Here is a 13,944-nt window from a genome sequence, read left to right on the forward strand (position 1 = left end):
AATTCCTTCACGCTAGAGAAAACCTAGTAGAGACTGGGAAGAAGGCAGGGGGAGGGTGGGAAAAAGGAGAAATACACTGCAGTGAAAACTTCCTCACTACTGCTCCTCTGTGGAAACGTGTATCAGCTACAACACAGAGAAACCTCGAGTGGCACCGTCGCTCTGAGAGCACACACTTGAACTAAAGTGTTAGAAACACCAAATTCCCTTGAATGTGCTAGACATGCTAAAGCACATAGAGGTGCAATACTGTTGGCCAGATGCTCCCAGATTACAAGAAAGATAAAGTGAGTATCTTCAGGATCGTAACGTCCTGGGTATATGGTGTAATACTATGCTGGCAGTATTACATACCAGCAGAATCTAGAGGTTGCCCACATAGTTGTTTTGTCCAGAAACATTAGGAGCCGTGATTATAGAACCAATTACAATGACAACAACCATACCCTCGCTGATCCGTCGCGCCAAGAGGGGAGCCAGGAGAATGGCTCCTACAGTCTTAGTCCCTCAAATTAAGTGAGAGTCATCAACCGGCTCCACAACCAACAGCTAAGACCGAAGCAGCAGCAAATCATGTGAGCAACCAACACTCTTCAGCGACAACGCAGAGGTGAAGTGTTGGCTGAATTCCAGCAAGTCTCCAGAACTCCACCTAAGCCTCTCACACCGCCCCGGACAACTCTCCTCACACTCACCAGCGCCGCAGTGAAGATGTGCCTGATGGCAGACACTTCAGGAGCCCGGAGGCTCTAGAGGCTACAGTCTACGTTTCCTGAATTGCCTGCCCTGATTTCTTTCGGGTCCTCTGATGTACATCTGCATTAGGCTGTGTGCCCCAAACTTCGGAAGGCAGGAAGAGACTGATCTCCATCACCAACTAAAGGGTTCCATGAACAGAAAGGGCTGCCCCGTCTACTAATAGCACATGAATGTTACTCGTTAACTCAACAAAGAGGTTCGACCAGCTTGGTTAGTTTAATTAGTTACAATTATAGACATGACTTTAAAATGGCAAGACGAGGCCCCAGATAAGTGCAGCCACGTCCTCCTGGAGACCGTGTGCCTCGGCCCCTGCCATTGAACGTGAACTGACCGAACAGGGAAGGCAGCAGGCAGAGGCGGCCATAAAGGCACATAAAGACTGCCATCGACATTAGTGACGTTAAGTGACTGCCACACCATTACTTATATTGATGACAGCAAAAAAGAAACAGAGCAGCTAAGCTTAAATCAACGTGAACTCAAGACAGAGCTGGGAAGGGCAGCAAGCCTCTGCAACACTGACAGCGGACGGTGGACGGAGAGTGGAAGCAAATGGAGGCTACAGACCAGTCTTTCCAGCAACCACAAACCAGACACGCGCAGCAACGCTCTTAGTGCACTGCTGAATATAAACATCGTATTTTAGAAGTCATGAAGGTTTGCAGGTAAAGCTAATTTTAAAACTCAGCAAAAAAATCACAAATGTACCCAAGAGCCTCTTAAACTCTTACATTAAAGTAAGTGACAATTGATTGCTTTTAATCCTTACCCAGCCAAAGTTATTTTTGGTGGTCCCGGAAGAGTTGATCCCAAAGGGAAAGCAGACCCGTTGATTACGGATGGTAAGGCTCCGTTATCAAGCTGTGTAAAGTCAAAGGCAAGCATAATTTGAATTAGTATACATTTTGAAAGTTTATTCCCATCAGCCCCTAGGTACAGATAAAAATGATTCTTTTTCTTCTGGAGGTTTACATCACAATCCCTTTACATTCATCCAGGCCTTATTACCACCATGATTCTGCTAACACCTGAGCAGGTTCCGGCCGAGGCTCTTCAGCAGAAGTGGGAGGAGCCCAGCCCAGTCATCTCACCCCACCTGACCACAGGATGCCCTGGGGTGAGAAAGCCCTGACTGTGGACAGAGACGGAAATGGGCCATGGCTTCTGGGCCAGGCCATCCACAAGCCGGCAAGCAGTACACACAGCTGTCAGTTGGCTGGCCGGCGATATTGCAACGGGCATCTTTTTCATTTTGATGAACTACAAATTGTGAAATAAATTCAACTACAAATTTCTGTAAGCTAAAAATGTTCTTTAATTATTATTATATTCTTAGTACAACACAAGAGATCTTGACATCTGAAGTCTCATTGGCAACCATTACTTTTTCATCTAGTCATAAAAAATTTTGTAGTCAATTTTAACAAATTCAAAAGCAATGTCATAATCTCTGCATTATCCATGTCCTTTGCTTTCTCCGTTCTCATTTTCCTTTATATTATCCATTAGCATGGCTCACAGGGAAAGGAAAGGGTAGCAAAATCAACACTGACCTAATTTTCTTCTTATCAGAATCTTGAAGAAATTTAAAGTGTTGAATGAATTTAGGTTTTGAGATTATTTGTATATATCACAGTTAAACATCCTATCCTTGTCCCTTCCTCCCTGAAAACTTGAAATTTAAAAATAAGCTTTATTTAAGAAGCATAGTCTTGGAATTCCCTGGCGGTCCAGTGCTTAGGACTCTGCGCTTTCACTGCCGAGGGCCCGGGTTCAGTCCCTGGTTGGGGAACTAAGATCCCACAAGCCGTGAGGCCAAAAAAAGAGAAAGAAAGAAAGAAAGAAAGAAAGAAAAAGTATCATCTTGGAAAAACACATTTTATTCATCTTCCTTCTTCTCTCTCTTCTGCCTCTTTTTAAATTGTGTGTAATCCCTGCTGGGGCCTGGAGACACTGAGAAACCACTCTGGGTCCAACTCCTTCATTACAAATCTGCCCCCCACCCCAAACCCCGAGTCCCACGGAGGAGTCACCCCCAGGACCCGCCCTCTTGGGTCTGGCCGAGAGCTGGGGGGCTCTGCTCTCCTCTCACTCACTTTACTGGAGGGAAGTGTTCACAGGTTACTGCAACTGTTTCCTTTGCAGTCACCCAGACACCTAATTATTGGGCCAGCGTCTCCAGGTGGCAGTCCAAAGTTTTGCATTCTTTTGAAGAAAGGATTTCACAGTTCTCGGGGTTGAGACAATTCTTTGCATAAACCAGATACAATTACTCTTTTTCTCCTTTGCTTATTTTGCCCCAAAGTAAAGCAGAGAAAGAGAGATGTCTTTTCAGTACTACATAGGTGGTAAATCTAGGGCAGCTTTATGCTAGAATCCATGACTTTCCTCGGCAATGTCGAACTGCCTAGGATGGAAGAAATAAACCCTAAGAGGGTGCTTCCCTGTCACGCCACCTGGGGATCTTGCTAAAATGCAGATTCTGTGTCAGTGAGTCTGGGCTGGAGCCCGAGATCCTGCATTTCTAACAAGCTTCCTGGTGATGCCCATGCTCCTGGCCCACACACCGCACGCACTTTGAGTAGCAAAGTGCTGAAGAATATACAGAATTGGGGTTTGGCAAGGAAGCCAGGGGTTCTAGGGTTGCAGCAAATGTGTTGCTAAAATAATTACCCCAAGGTCCACACTGGATAAGAGGTCAGGGGGAGCCAAAATGAGGTCGGTCTAAACACAGACAAGGAAAAGAGGGGAGGAGCAGAAAGAGGGAGACTATGGTCCAAAGGGGGCTTTCAGTGCATGAGCTCAGCGGTAGAAAAGCAAGTCCAGCGTGTGTCTTGCTGACTGGGGCTGAAACCATTAGCAAAACAAGGCCGGTGGTGTGGAGGAGGCCAGGAGGTAGAGGCCTACGTGCAGCATCAACAGAGACTTGCATCAGGCGCTCACAGCATCAGGCTGACACTCATCTCCGGCCCTGATTAACTCCTCGCCCCTCCTGGCTGATGGATCATTCGAGAAGTATTTATTTACTCACTCAGCAAATATTTCACTCTATTTATACCCACTGCCTCAGAGATCTCCTCTAGTCTCATGGCTTTAAATGCCACCTCTGCGCAATGAGCCACCGCAACGAGAAGCACGCACACTGCAGCGAAGAGTAGCCCCTGCTCGCCGCAACTAGAGAAAGCCCGCGTGCAGCAACAAAGACCCAACGCAGCCAAAATAAATAATAAATACATTAATTAATTTAAAAAAATACAACCCTAGACTGTCAAAACTGAAAAATTAAAAAAAAACAAGACTTAAGGAAAAGAGCACATTTTTCTTATAATTGTATTTAATCTATGCATATTATGGTGTAATCATAAAAGCGTTTTAAACTTTTAAAGAGCATTTCCCTAACACTGAGGAAGGTGAGAGATATTCTAGACCATGTGGGTGGTGTATGCTAATGGGTGACAGGACCGCAAAGGACACGTTCAGCAAATGAGGCAGAACCAGGGTTCAGAGGCTATAGGAAAGGGCCGGGCAGTCTCACAGGGCTGGCAGAGAATGGGGTCTCAGACTCACTCCACTACTCCCAGTGTCTGACCCGGTAGTGAAGGTATTGAATACTTGGTTTCACTGCTGATTGTAAAACGGAGGATAAATTATATTTTCCGAGTAATAAAAACTTCGACCATCGATATTTCAAGAGACAATAATGCCCTATTGTATTTTTTTATTAAAGCAATGACTCACTTGTTGTGTAATGAGATTTAAATTTGCTGGTACTGGCAAAAATCTTCCTACTAAAGTAGTCATAGGTTTAGGGACATCTGTAAGGAAGACAATTACAATTAATTGATAGCATATATTGTTCCTCTTCCACTTGCACATGGAAGAAAGTACAAAAATGATCATGTATCCTGAGTTTAACATGTGCAAAGTCATTGACACTTATCTAGATCCTATTTATGTTTTCTATAAAACCTTTCTGGTCAATGTTTTTGGGTTTTTTTGTGTTGTTTTTACTTATTACACCCTTTTTCTCTGTCATAATGCTCCTTCACTCGAGCCTCCAGGGATAGCTATGCTAAAAATGTTGTCAGTGCCCAGGTTCCCAAACTGTGCGCTAAGGTGCCCTCCTGTGTTGCCCCAAACTCTCCAGGGACGCACTAGATGTGTCACATTTTCAGGGAGAGCGCAGCACCGTCTGCAGGATGCCACATGAACTACTTTCAATTTACCTCCACTCTTCTTCAAATGGTTACTAACTAATCAGGATGTAAATACTTATTAGGCTACTGGGACCAAACTACTTAAGACTGGAACCGATAGGTATTTCTTTGGCCTCAGGGTGCCGTGAAAAACATCCCTGAGACGCTAAGGTCCCTGTGAAACTCTATGTTTGAGTCAAAGCGGCCGGAGAAATGTGTCTTCGTCTCCTGATTGCCCACCAGCCGAACACATCTCCTGCTCCAGGCCTGTGCATCCTTTGAGTGATGTTACCTTGAGACTTCGGTAACAGAATGCATTTATTTTATGGTGATATTTCATGTGTACACAGCAAAACAAAGGAGACTGGGCTGGGGCGGGCGGTTATGATGACATGACAAGGAAATAGACTTGGAGAGCATTATGTAAATCTTCCTTCTGTGGGTGATCTAAAGGCATTAGGATTTTGTCGTGTTCCAGAAGGAAGGGAATTAGGAAAGAACCCTTCTCTGCCTGTAGAGCAGCAGATGCAGCTCTGACCCACAGGGAGCGGAGCCGGAAAAGCCATGGCTGGTGTGCAGCAAAGTGCTCCTGACGGCGCTTTGCATCATAGAAAAGTAAATGTCTTAAAGGCATGTTACCTGTCCTATCCCTGGATAAAGAGACTACCAGGATGGAATGGGAGTCACACTCTTTCTTTTTGCCCTGGGCTCCAAAGACCCGTTGAAATGACATTTGGATGTAATACTGATTTAAATTATTGACAAGGTCCATGAATCATCTGATAATGAGAGGCTCTGGTTAGGCCAAGCTTTAGAGTAACACGATGATGTATACAGCGCACATGGGTGCCCAGTTTTCAAGTGTCAGTGTCTAACCCTTGTAAACACAATCCTAAAACTGTGTCATTTGGCCTTTCTTTAATCATTCCTAAGTCATTTGATGGTAATCAAGTACTTATAGATCGTTTATTACTATCGCACCAGTTTAAAGAAGTGTCTGAGTAAATGAATGGCAGATAAATCAGCATTTGATATAGTCATTTCAGAACTCATGGTGATTAAAGCAGAGTGGCAGTTCTCACTGACTACATGAAAACGTTTACATTAAAACGTATGCAGTTTTTACCACATCTGAACAGTCAACCCGCCGCCCAATCTGCGAAAGCTTGATGTTTCAACCCAGGGACCTCTAGCCACAGCACTCATGGGTACAAGCAGTCACCTGGTAGGATCACAAAGCTCTCTGCAACTAGCAGAAGGAGAGGACAGCTATCCAAGAATTTGAGATTGTCAGTACAATGTACATAAATTAATCTCTAAAGATATTTTTTTCTATTCTTAGCTCACTCATATGGGCTATGGGAATTGCCAAATTGCCTCACTGCCAATTTCACTTTTACTCTCTATACAAAGCCAAACATAGTCACTTACCAACTTCCATGTGATATATGACATATTTTTCTATTAATTTACTTTGTACCTGACTGTAGATAATTATTTTGGTCTTGATACTGAGGAACCAAATGAAGTGCTTTTAGTTCTCTTGTGCCACAATTGTCTATATACAGCATTTGTGTACCCCCTTTCAACTGACATATCACCTAAAATGAAAAATAATGATCAGGTTTCATTTTTCAAAAGATATCCAGTAATATGAACCTAAGTAAACTTAAATCTGAGAACACAGTTTTAATCCAGAATTTAAGTTTTCACGGAGAGCGGTAAACTATAGACATGTTCTCAGTTTCCTACCCTGCAATAACGTGCTCTCTGGAGGCACCACAGGGCAAAACCCCTGGGAAATGTCTTGTGAGATGTGCTTAGTGTGTTAAGAGAAGTTCCTGCTCACGCCTTTCTCTGCGGGTGTCTGGCCCTTGAGGTTTAGGGTAGGGAACAGGTGACTGTGAGCCCGAGTTTCCGTCACCTGGCCACGTACTCCGTGGTCATCGTAAATGGAGAGGGTGTGCCAACCCAGCCCCGGCCCCATTCAGGTCGAGTGAACTATACGAAGGACTTTGCCCCCCTGACTCCATTGCTGTAGCTGACCAGATACTTAGAATAATCGTCAATTTTACGGCAGTTGTTCTTTCCTGCCACATGCACATGTTATTATTTAACATGTAGGGTGTTTTTAAAATACCCATTTATTTCATTTCCTACAAGTGCAGTTTAGAAAGGTTAATCCAAGAACTGGAAAATTCTAAGAAGCCATGGCAATCTTTATGGGCCTGACTAGCACCCTAAGATCACTTAGTTGGGTTCCGACCATAAATAAATCCTCAGTGAGCCGTGTGAGTTGGTCAGTCAACCACACCAGTCAGCCCTGTCTGTGGCAATGTAACTTGAACATGAAGGTAGGAGAAGTCACTGTTTCTGCTTGCACATAGCTTCTAATTCTGATGGTAAAACTACAGATACCCAGAGAAGCTATGGCTTCTGCTGTTAGGTTGCCTTTGGGTTTCCCAGACAGGAAAACCCAAATAACCATAAAGGATCAATGTTACCAAAATAACACACATAGAGCCTACGTTAATGAGGTGCTGATCACTGGGTCAAACCTTCAGATCATCCTGACATTGGATAAGAGGCCAGCATTCATGTTTGATTGGAATTTTATTTGTATTTAGAGGATAAAGTTATAGCCACAGACACACAGGTGCACAAACTGGGGGGAAAGGCTGAGAGTGGACTTTCCAGGCCTCTGCCTATTGCACAATTCTGGGCTCTGCCCTGTCCCTCCTGGGAGCGTTCTAACATTACTCAGGAGGCTGGTGTAATTGGAAGAGCTCTCATCCTACTCACCTGCTCCAGGTGTCCGGGAAAAGCTCTGCTCTCAGAACCCATGGGCCTGAGGAGAACCATGGACAGAGACGAGTACTGGTGTATGCCACAGCTAAGCCAAAGTTCATGATGAGCTCATTTTCAAGTATTTTCTAGTGAAAGTGTATGCCTTAGGGCTAAGGCCTCCTTTATCGGAATAAAGAGCTGCTGGGGGGACGGCAAACGTTGGTTCTCCGGATTCTGCTAAAAGACTGCTTGGGGCTGGATTCCCTAGCTCCCCCCACTTCCCAGTCCTCACCACACCGAGACCTGGAGTCCTCAACGTACCACTTACAAGAAGACTACGTCACACCTCTGTTTTCTTATCCATAAAATGTAGATAAAAACAATGCGTACCCTACAGAGTTGATAGAGGATTAAATGAAATTACAAACCTGCCAAAATATCGCATAAACCACAAATGTTACTGATTACCTATCTTACATGCGTGTTAGTTAGTATTAGGAATTTGGAGGCAGGCAGGAAGGAAAGCAGCCTCTGTGCTGCAGCCACAGAACTGGAGCTTTACCATCCCAGCAACATGCCAAACCATGCAGCTCAGCCAGCTGCCCCGTTCCTGGGCCAACCCCGGGTCTGCATGGACTGACGTGACTTACGGCTTCTCTCCTTAACAAAGAGAGCGGTGTCCTAATCTTTGATTTGCTAAGATCAAGTAGAAATGAGAATCTTAGACGTGACAGAAACATTAGAAAGGCTCTAATTATATCCCTCTTTTCATAGATAAGACGACCAAAAATGCTGATACGACAAGTAAACAGAATGAAAAATAATGACTGAAAATATATTACTGTTGACTTAGTAATGGTAAGGGTCAAACATTTAGTATCATGTCAGTCAGACACATTTTCTTTGGCATAATTACCATTGGGTTAGAGTCTTTCTTATGAGAGCAGCCAGAGGCATCCTCTGCTTCTTGTGATGTTGGGAACTTGCAACAGGACTCCTGGGCCAGAGGGTTCTGAAAAGTTGCTTCCTCCAGATTGTTACTTGTGATAGTACCACCTGCTTCCTTGATTTCAACCTAAAAAAGCAAACGTTATTTTAGAAATCACATTTTGGACATTGTACTTTACAGTTGCATAATACAGAAAATTCTTTGTAGAAGTTACATTTTTAAAGTAAAGAGCACCCTTACTCTCAGTGTCCTCTCTTCCCGACTATTATTCTCTCTCTGGGGCAGCAAGATGGGGTGACAAGTCCTCTGCCCAGCCTCACTAGGGATCAAGGACCCCGAGGACAAGGACCGTCTGCCCACAAGGTGTGGAGATGTGATTTTGATGTGGCCCTCTTGCTGCTTCAAAAACACAGTATAGGGGGCTTCCCTGGTGGCGCAGTGGTTAAGAATCCGCCTGCCAATGCAGGGGACACGGGTTCAAGCCCTGGTCTGGGAGGATCCCACATGCCGCGGAGCAACTGGGCCCGTGAGCCACAATTATTGAGCCTGCGCGTCTGGAGCCTGTGCTCCGCAACAAGAGAGGCCGCGACGGTGAGGGGCCCACGCACCGCGATGAAGAGTGGCCCCCGCTTGCCGCAACTAGAGAAAGCCCTCGCACAGAAATGAAGACCCAACACAGCCATAAAAATAAATAAATTAATTAATTTAAAAAAAAAAAACCACAGTATAAGTAACTTGAGAAGATTCTGCAGTTGGTCAGCTGCCCCTTGAGCTCCTCGACAGCCCCCTACTCCAAAGGAGCTGGCTGCCTCGTGGGACCTTCCTTAAAACCGTGTGAAATGCTGCTCCTTTATTGCCACTTTCAGAGCACACTCATTAGGCTGTATTAATGTTCTAGTCTATCGTTTGGCTTTTTCATCAAGAAGCCTGACATCCTTGCTGATGTTTTAGTAATATTTATATTGTAACTTAAAATGTATTTAGAGTAATGTTTATAATTAAATAGTAGAGCTTCCCTAACTGAATGGTAGGACAATAATTAACATGAAAACAGTGAGGGTAGGGAATAACTGCCAACTTTAACTTTGTTTTTAAGCTATCCTCTGCAACGACTCAGTGACACACCAGCAAAATTACCAAAAATAGGGAGAGACACCAATGACGTCACTGAAAATCAACAGAATTTAAAAAACTAAAAATTCTCGATGATTAAAAAAATAATAGGGCTTCCCTGGTGGCGCAGTGGTTGAGAGTCTGCCTGCCAATGCAGGGGACGCGGGTTCGAGCCCTGGTCTGGGAAGATCCCACATGCCGCGGAGCAACTAGGCCCGTGAGCCACGATTGCTGAGCCTGCGCGTCTGGAGCCTGTGCTCCGCAACAAGAGAGGCCGCGATAGTGAGAGGCCCGCGCACCGCGATGAGGAGTGGCCCCCGCTTGCCACAACTAGAGAAAGCCCTCGCACAGAAACGAAGACCCAACACAGCCATACATACATACATACATACATAAATAAAAAGAATGTAAGCAGACAAGAATAGCATTAAAAAAAAAATAATAATAATAATAATAACCATTAGATTTAAGTGTTTTAAAATCAGGGTGCTTCTTTTTAAGATTTGATAATGTGCGGAGGATTGGGAAGCTTCAGTCGACCTACACTCACATCATCTCTCCCCCTCCTTAACCTCCACCTGCCCAGACTGCCTATTAGACAGTACAGGTGAGTTTCCCCAGAGGCCAGGAGGCAGGTCATAAAGTCCTTCAAAGAAGATGGTGATTCTATGGTAACATTCTGAAGACCTCATATAAAATCACAGCACAGACAACTATCTTTCAAAGTGTGGGTGTTGACTCCAAACTTGGAGATCGTCTAACTTAAAATCTGGGATCTAAACAATTAATAGTTTTCATGGACTGCCAAATCCCTTAGCACAGCAGACTAGCATCTAGGTATAAATCTTTCAAAAGACAGAGGAAAATTTAGCTATATTTCAAGTTATAACTTTATTTAGATATTTCAAATTTTATAGAAATGTAGAAAGTTTTCAATTTTCTTCTGCTTTCTGCTTTGGGGAATTTGTCATGTACACATCATCAAAGTTTATTTTTATTTTTAAAAATTATTTATTTATTTATTTATTTTGGCTGCGCCGGGTCTTAGTTGCGGCACGCAGGATCTTTGTTGCGGCGTCGGAACTCTTAGTTTCGGCAGGCATGTGAGATCTAGTTCCCCAAGCATGGATGGAACCCAGGCCCCCTGCATTGGGAGCGCGGAGTCTCACCCACTGGACCACCAGGGAAGTCCCACATCAGCAAAGTTTAGATTTAACTTATCTCCCTGTAATGAACAAATACTTATACAGTAAATATATCAATTCCTCAGCCCCATGCAACTGATATCTGAACTACTTACAGTATAGTAAAATCCTATTTTTACAGAATAAACAGAGGTCAATATGTGGGAATGAATTTCTAGAAAAAGGAAATTAGCAATTGACCCTGAATAGTTACTGAAAAATAATTCCACTCTGTTTAAAAGACAAACATGCCCATGCTAAATCTTTTTCATTTTATTAATGAATTAGGAAATTGTCAATAAAAATTCAAAAAACAAAAGAAATATCATCCAAATAGTCTCTATTTTGTTAAAATTGAATTACATTTAAAGAGAATTTACTATTTTAACGTGAGCTAGTTCCTTTCCTGCTCTGGTGAATGCTCACTGAGTCCCCTTGGTACAGGAAGGGAGCCGTGCTAGGACCAACAGGCAAAAGGTGCTGGGACACACGTTTGGTCTGGTAGCAAAATGGAGTGTCTGACATTTCAAGCCATCTGAAAAAGATTCCGAGGAAGACCTCTGCACCAGCTGAAGGCTGGTGGGACTAGGTGTGCTCTGTGGTTTCTCTAGGCCTCAGCCTCTCCTCCCCACCTTTCCTGTGCACTAAGGAGCAGTGATTATGCTAAAAGAACACCAGAAAACAGAAGTCTAAGCTCCTGCTGCTATGGCTTATGATACGCAAACAAAGTCAGGCTCCAGCCATCTCAACACCAATTCAAAACTGTTCCACAGAAGCTTAATTTATGACTTACTAAAATGATTTAACAGCTGAGTAATCTAGTTTTCCAAACTAGATCCTTTTGTGGGGCCAGTACACATTTCCTTACAGATCCTTTGTTTCCTTTAAAAACTGATTTGTTTAGCTTCAGCAAGAACAGAGCAGAAAAGGGGGATTCCCTGGAGGTCCAGTGGTTAGGACTCTGTGCTTTCACTGCCCAGTGTCCGGGTTCAGAATAAATAGATAAACAAATAAGAACAAAGCAGAAAATTGCCAGTAGTTATCCACAGCAAAAGAGGGTAGCTGGCTGACAATTACCATGAATTCATGTAGACTCTGATTTATATTACATTCGCTTGAGGAACAACCACCTATTAGCAGAGGGCAGCTCTAACGCCTTGATTTCAAGGCTCACCAAACACAAGCACTAACTGTGAGTCTTGGCTGTGAATTACAACCCTTATCAATCTAAAGGGGGAAAAATGTAAAAGGTGAGCACGTGAAGACTCGCACTGCATTTGTTTTCACAGACACTAGGGTTTATTTCCTAAAGCCGCTTTTAAAACTTTCTAGGGGGCTTCCCTGGTGGCGCAGTGGTTGAGAATCTGCCTGCCAGTGCAGGGGACACGGATTCGAGCCCTGGTCTGGGAAGATCCCACATGCCGCGGAGCAACTGGGCCCGTGAGCCACAACTACTGAGCCTGCGCGTCTGCAGCCTGTGCTCCGCAACGGGAGAGGCCGCGACAGTGAGAGGCCCGCGCAGCGCGATGAAGAGTGGCCCCCGCTTGCCGCAACTAGAGAAAGCCCTCGCACAGCAACGAAGACCCAACACAGCCATAAATAAATAAATAAATAAATACAAGAACGTGAATTTCTTTAAAAAAAAAAAAAACTTTCTAGGGACTTCCCTGGTGGTCCAGTGGTTAGGGCTGCGCGCTTGCGCTGTAGTTGGATCCCTGGCTGCAGAGCTTAGCTCCCACACGCCTGGCAGGGGGAAAAAAAAAAAATCTACTTGTTTCCCTCCTCTTTTGTTGCATGATCTCTGCCGGGTTAGGCCAGGTTTGAACCAGGGACCGAGGACCTAATTCACCTTCAGGTAGAACGGCTTGGCTGGGTGATGCATCTCGCGTTTAGCAAGGGATGCGCCCTGTTGGGGATGAGTGAATCCCATCAGGGATGCGACTGACAGGTGAACGATCTTGGTGGAAGCAGGAAGTCTCCCGTCTCCACTAGGGCAGGGGCGCGGGGGGTATTGTGCGACGTGGGTCTTACTGGAATCACGGGGACGCCGGGGTGGGCGGCTCCTTCCTGGGCCCAGGCGTCCGGGGGCCCGACGGCAGGACTCGTGTGCGGGGTCGGCAGGGAGGACAGGAAGAGAAGGTCGTAGGCCTGCGGCTGCCAGGCGGCGGCGGGAAGAACGGCGTCTTCCAGGGGACTGAGCTCGGGGAGACTCGCGTACTCCCCGAGCGTTTCCTCATCTCCGTCCTCATCCACCAGCCGCTCCACTTTGACGTGGCTCCTGCAGTCCCCGCCGAGCGGGGCGTTGAAGGCGGGCAGCAGGGCCTCTCTGGGGTCCGCGGAGCCCAGGTACGCGTCGTTGAGGACGTGGAACTCGTCTGCCTCGTGCTTCACCGCCACCGGGGCTTTCAGGGGAAGGTTTTCAGGAACAAACTGACTCTCGGCGCTGAAAAGGTCCGTCACCATCTCGTCTTCGGGGCTGGACATGCCGCCCAGCAGAGGGGCCTCTTCCATGTCCACTAGGGGCCCCCGGGCCCGGGCATCGCCCCGCACCCGGCGCGAGGGGGATCCGGCGGGAACCGCGCACCTGCAACGACGCGGTCCAGTCAGGCGGCGGCCCCCCACCCGCCCCGGCCGCCGACCCGGGGGGCCCGCCGCTCCCGAGGGGCCGGCCTAGGGGGCCCAACCCCCCCCACACCCCGGCGAGGCCGACCGGACAAGGGGCCCTGCTGGCCCGACCGGCCGACTGGGGCTGAAAGGGGCGGGGGTCTGTCATTCCCGAGGGGCAGACCTGGAGGTCCCGCCGCCCCTGACGGGGACGATTGGAGAGGGGGTCCCGCCGCCCCCCTCGAGGCTGACTAGGGGGCCCACCGTCCCCCTCCCCTCTGCAGACCCGAGGCCGGGCCGGGGACCGCGGGGAAACCCGACGGCGGCCGGGGTCTCAGGCACCGGAGGG

The 13,944-nt window shown here is 46.3% G+C and overlaps 1 protein-coding gene across 1 annotated transcript; it reads right to left on the bottom strand.

The window, feature by feature from the left end:
- Positions 1 to 1,527: 1,527 nt before the first annotated feature.
- TESMIN (testis expressed metallothionein like protein) lies at positions 1,528 to 13,944 on the bottom strand. Its single transcript, XM_036861608.1, has 6 exons — positions 13,882 to 13,944; positions 13,023 to 13,575; positions 8,662 to 8,820; positions 6,439 to 6,559; positions 4,501 to 4,577; positions 1,528 to 1,623 (listed from the first exon to the last, which is right to left on the bottom strand). Exons 2-6 carry the CDS (start codon positions 13,500 to 13,502, stop codon positions 1,528 to 1,530), a joined length of 933 nt encoding a protein of 310 aa, XP_036717503.1. The 5' UTR covers positions 13,503 to 13,575; positions 13,882 to 13,944.

Source organism: Balaenoptera musculus, chromosome 8 (assembly GCF_009873245.2).
Source record: "Balaenoptera musculus isolate JJ_BM4_2016_0621 chromosome 8, mBalMus1.pri.v3, whole genome shotgun sequence".
Classification (NCBI taxonomy): domain Eukaryota; kingdom Metazoa; phylum Chordata; class Mammalia; order Artiodactyla; family Balaenopteridae; genus Balaenoptera; species Balaenoptera musculus.

Coding starts and splice junctions, on each gene's coding strand:
- TESMIN (XM_036861608.1), bottom strand. CDS start 13,502: ATGGAAGAGGCCCCTCTGCTGGGCGGCATGTCCAGCCCCGAAGACGAG. Junction 8,821..13,022: donor CCGGCGTCCCCGTGATTCCA/GTAAGACCCACG, acceptor TTGCTTTTTTAG/GTTGAAATCAAGGAAGCAGG. Junction 4,578..6,438: donor AAATAATTATCTACAGTCAG/GTACAAAGTAAA, acceptor TCTTCCTTACAG/ATGTCCCTAAACCTATGACT.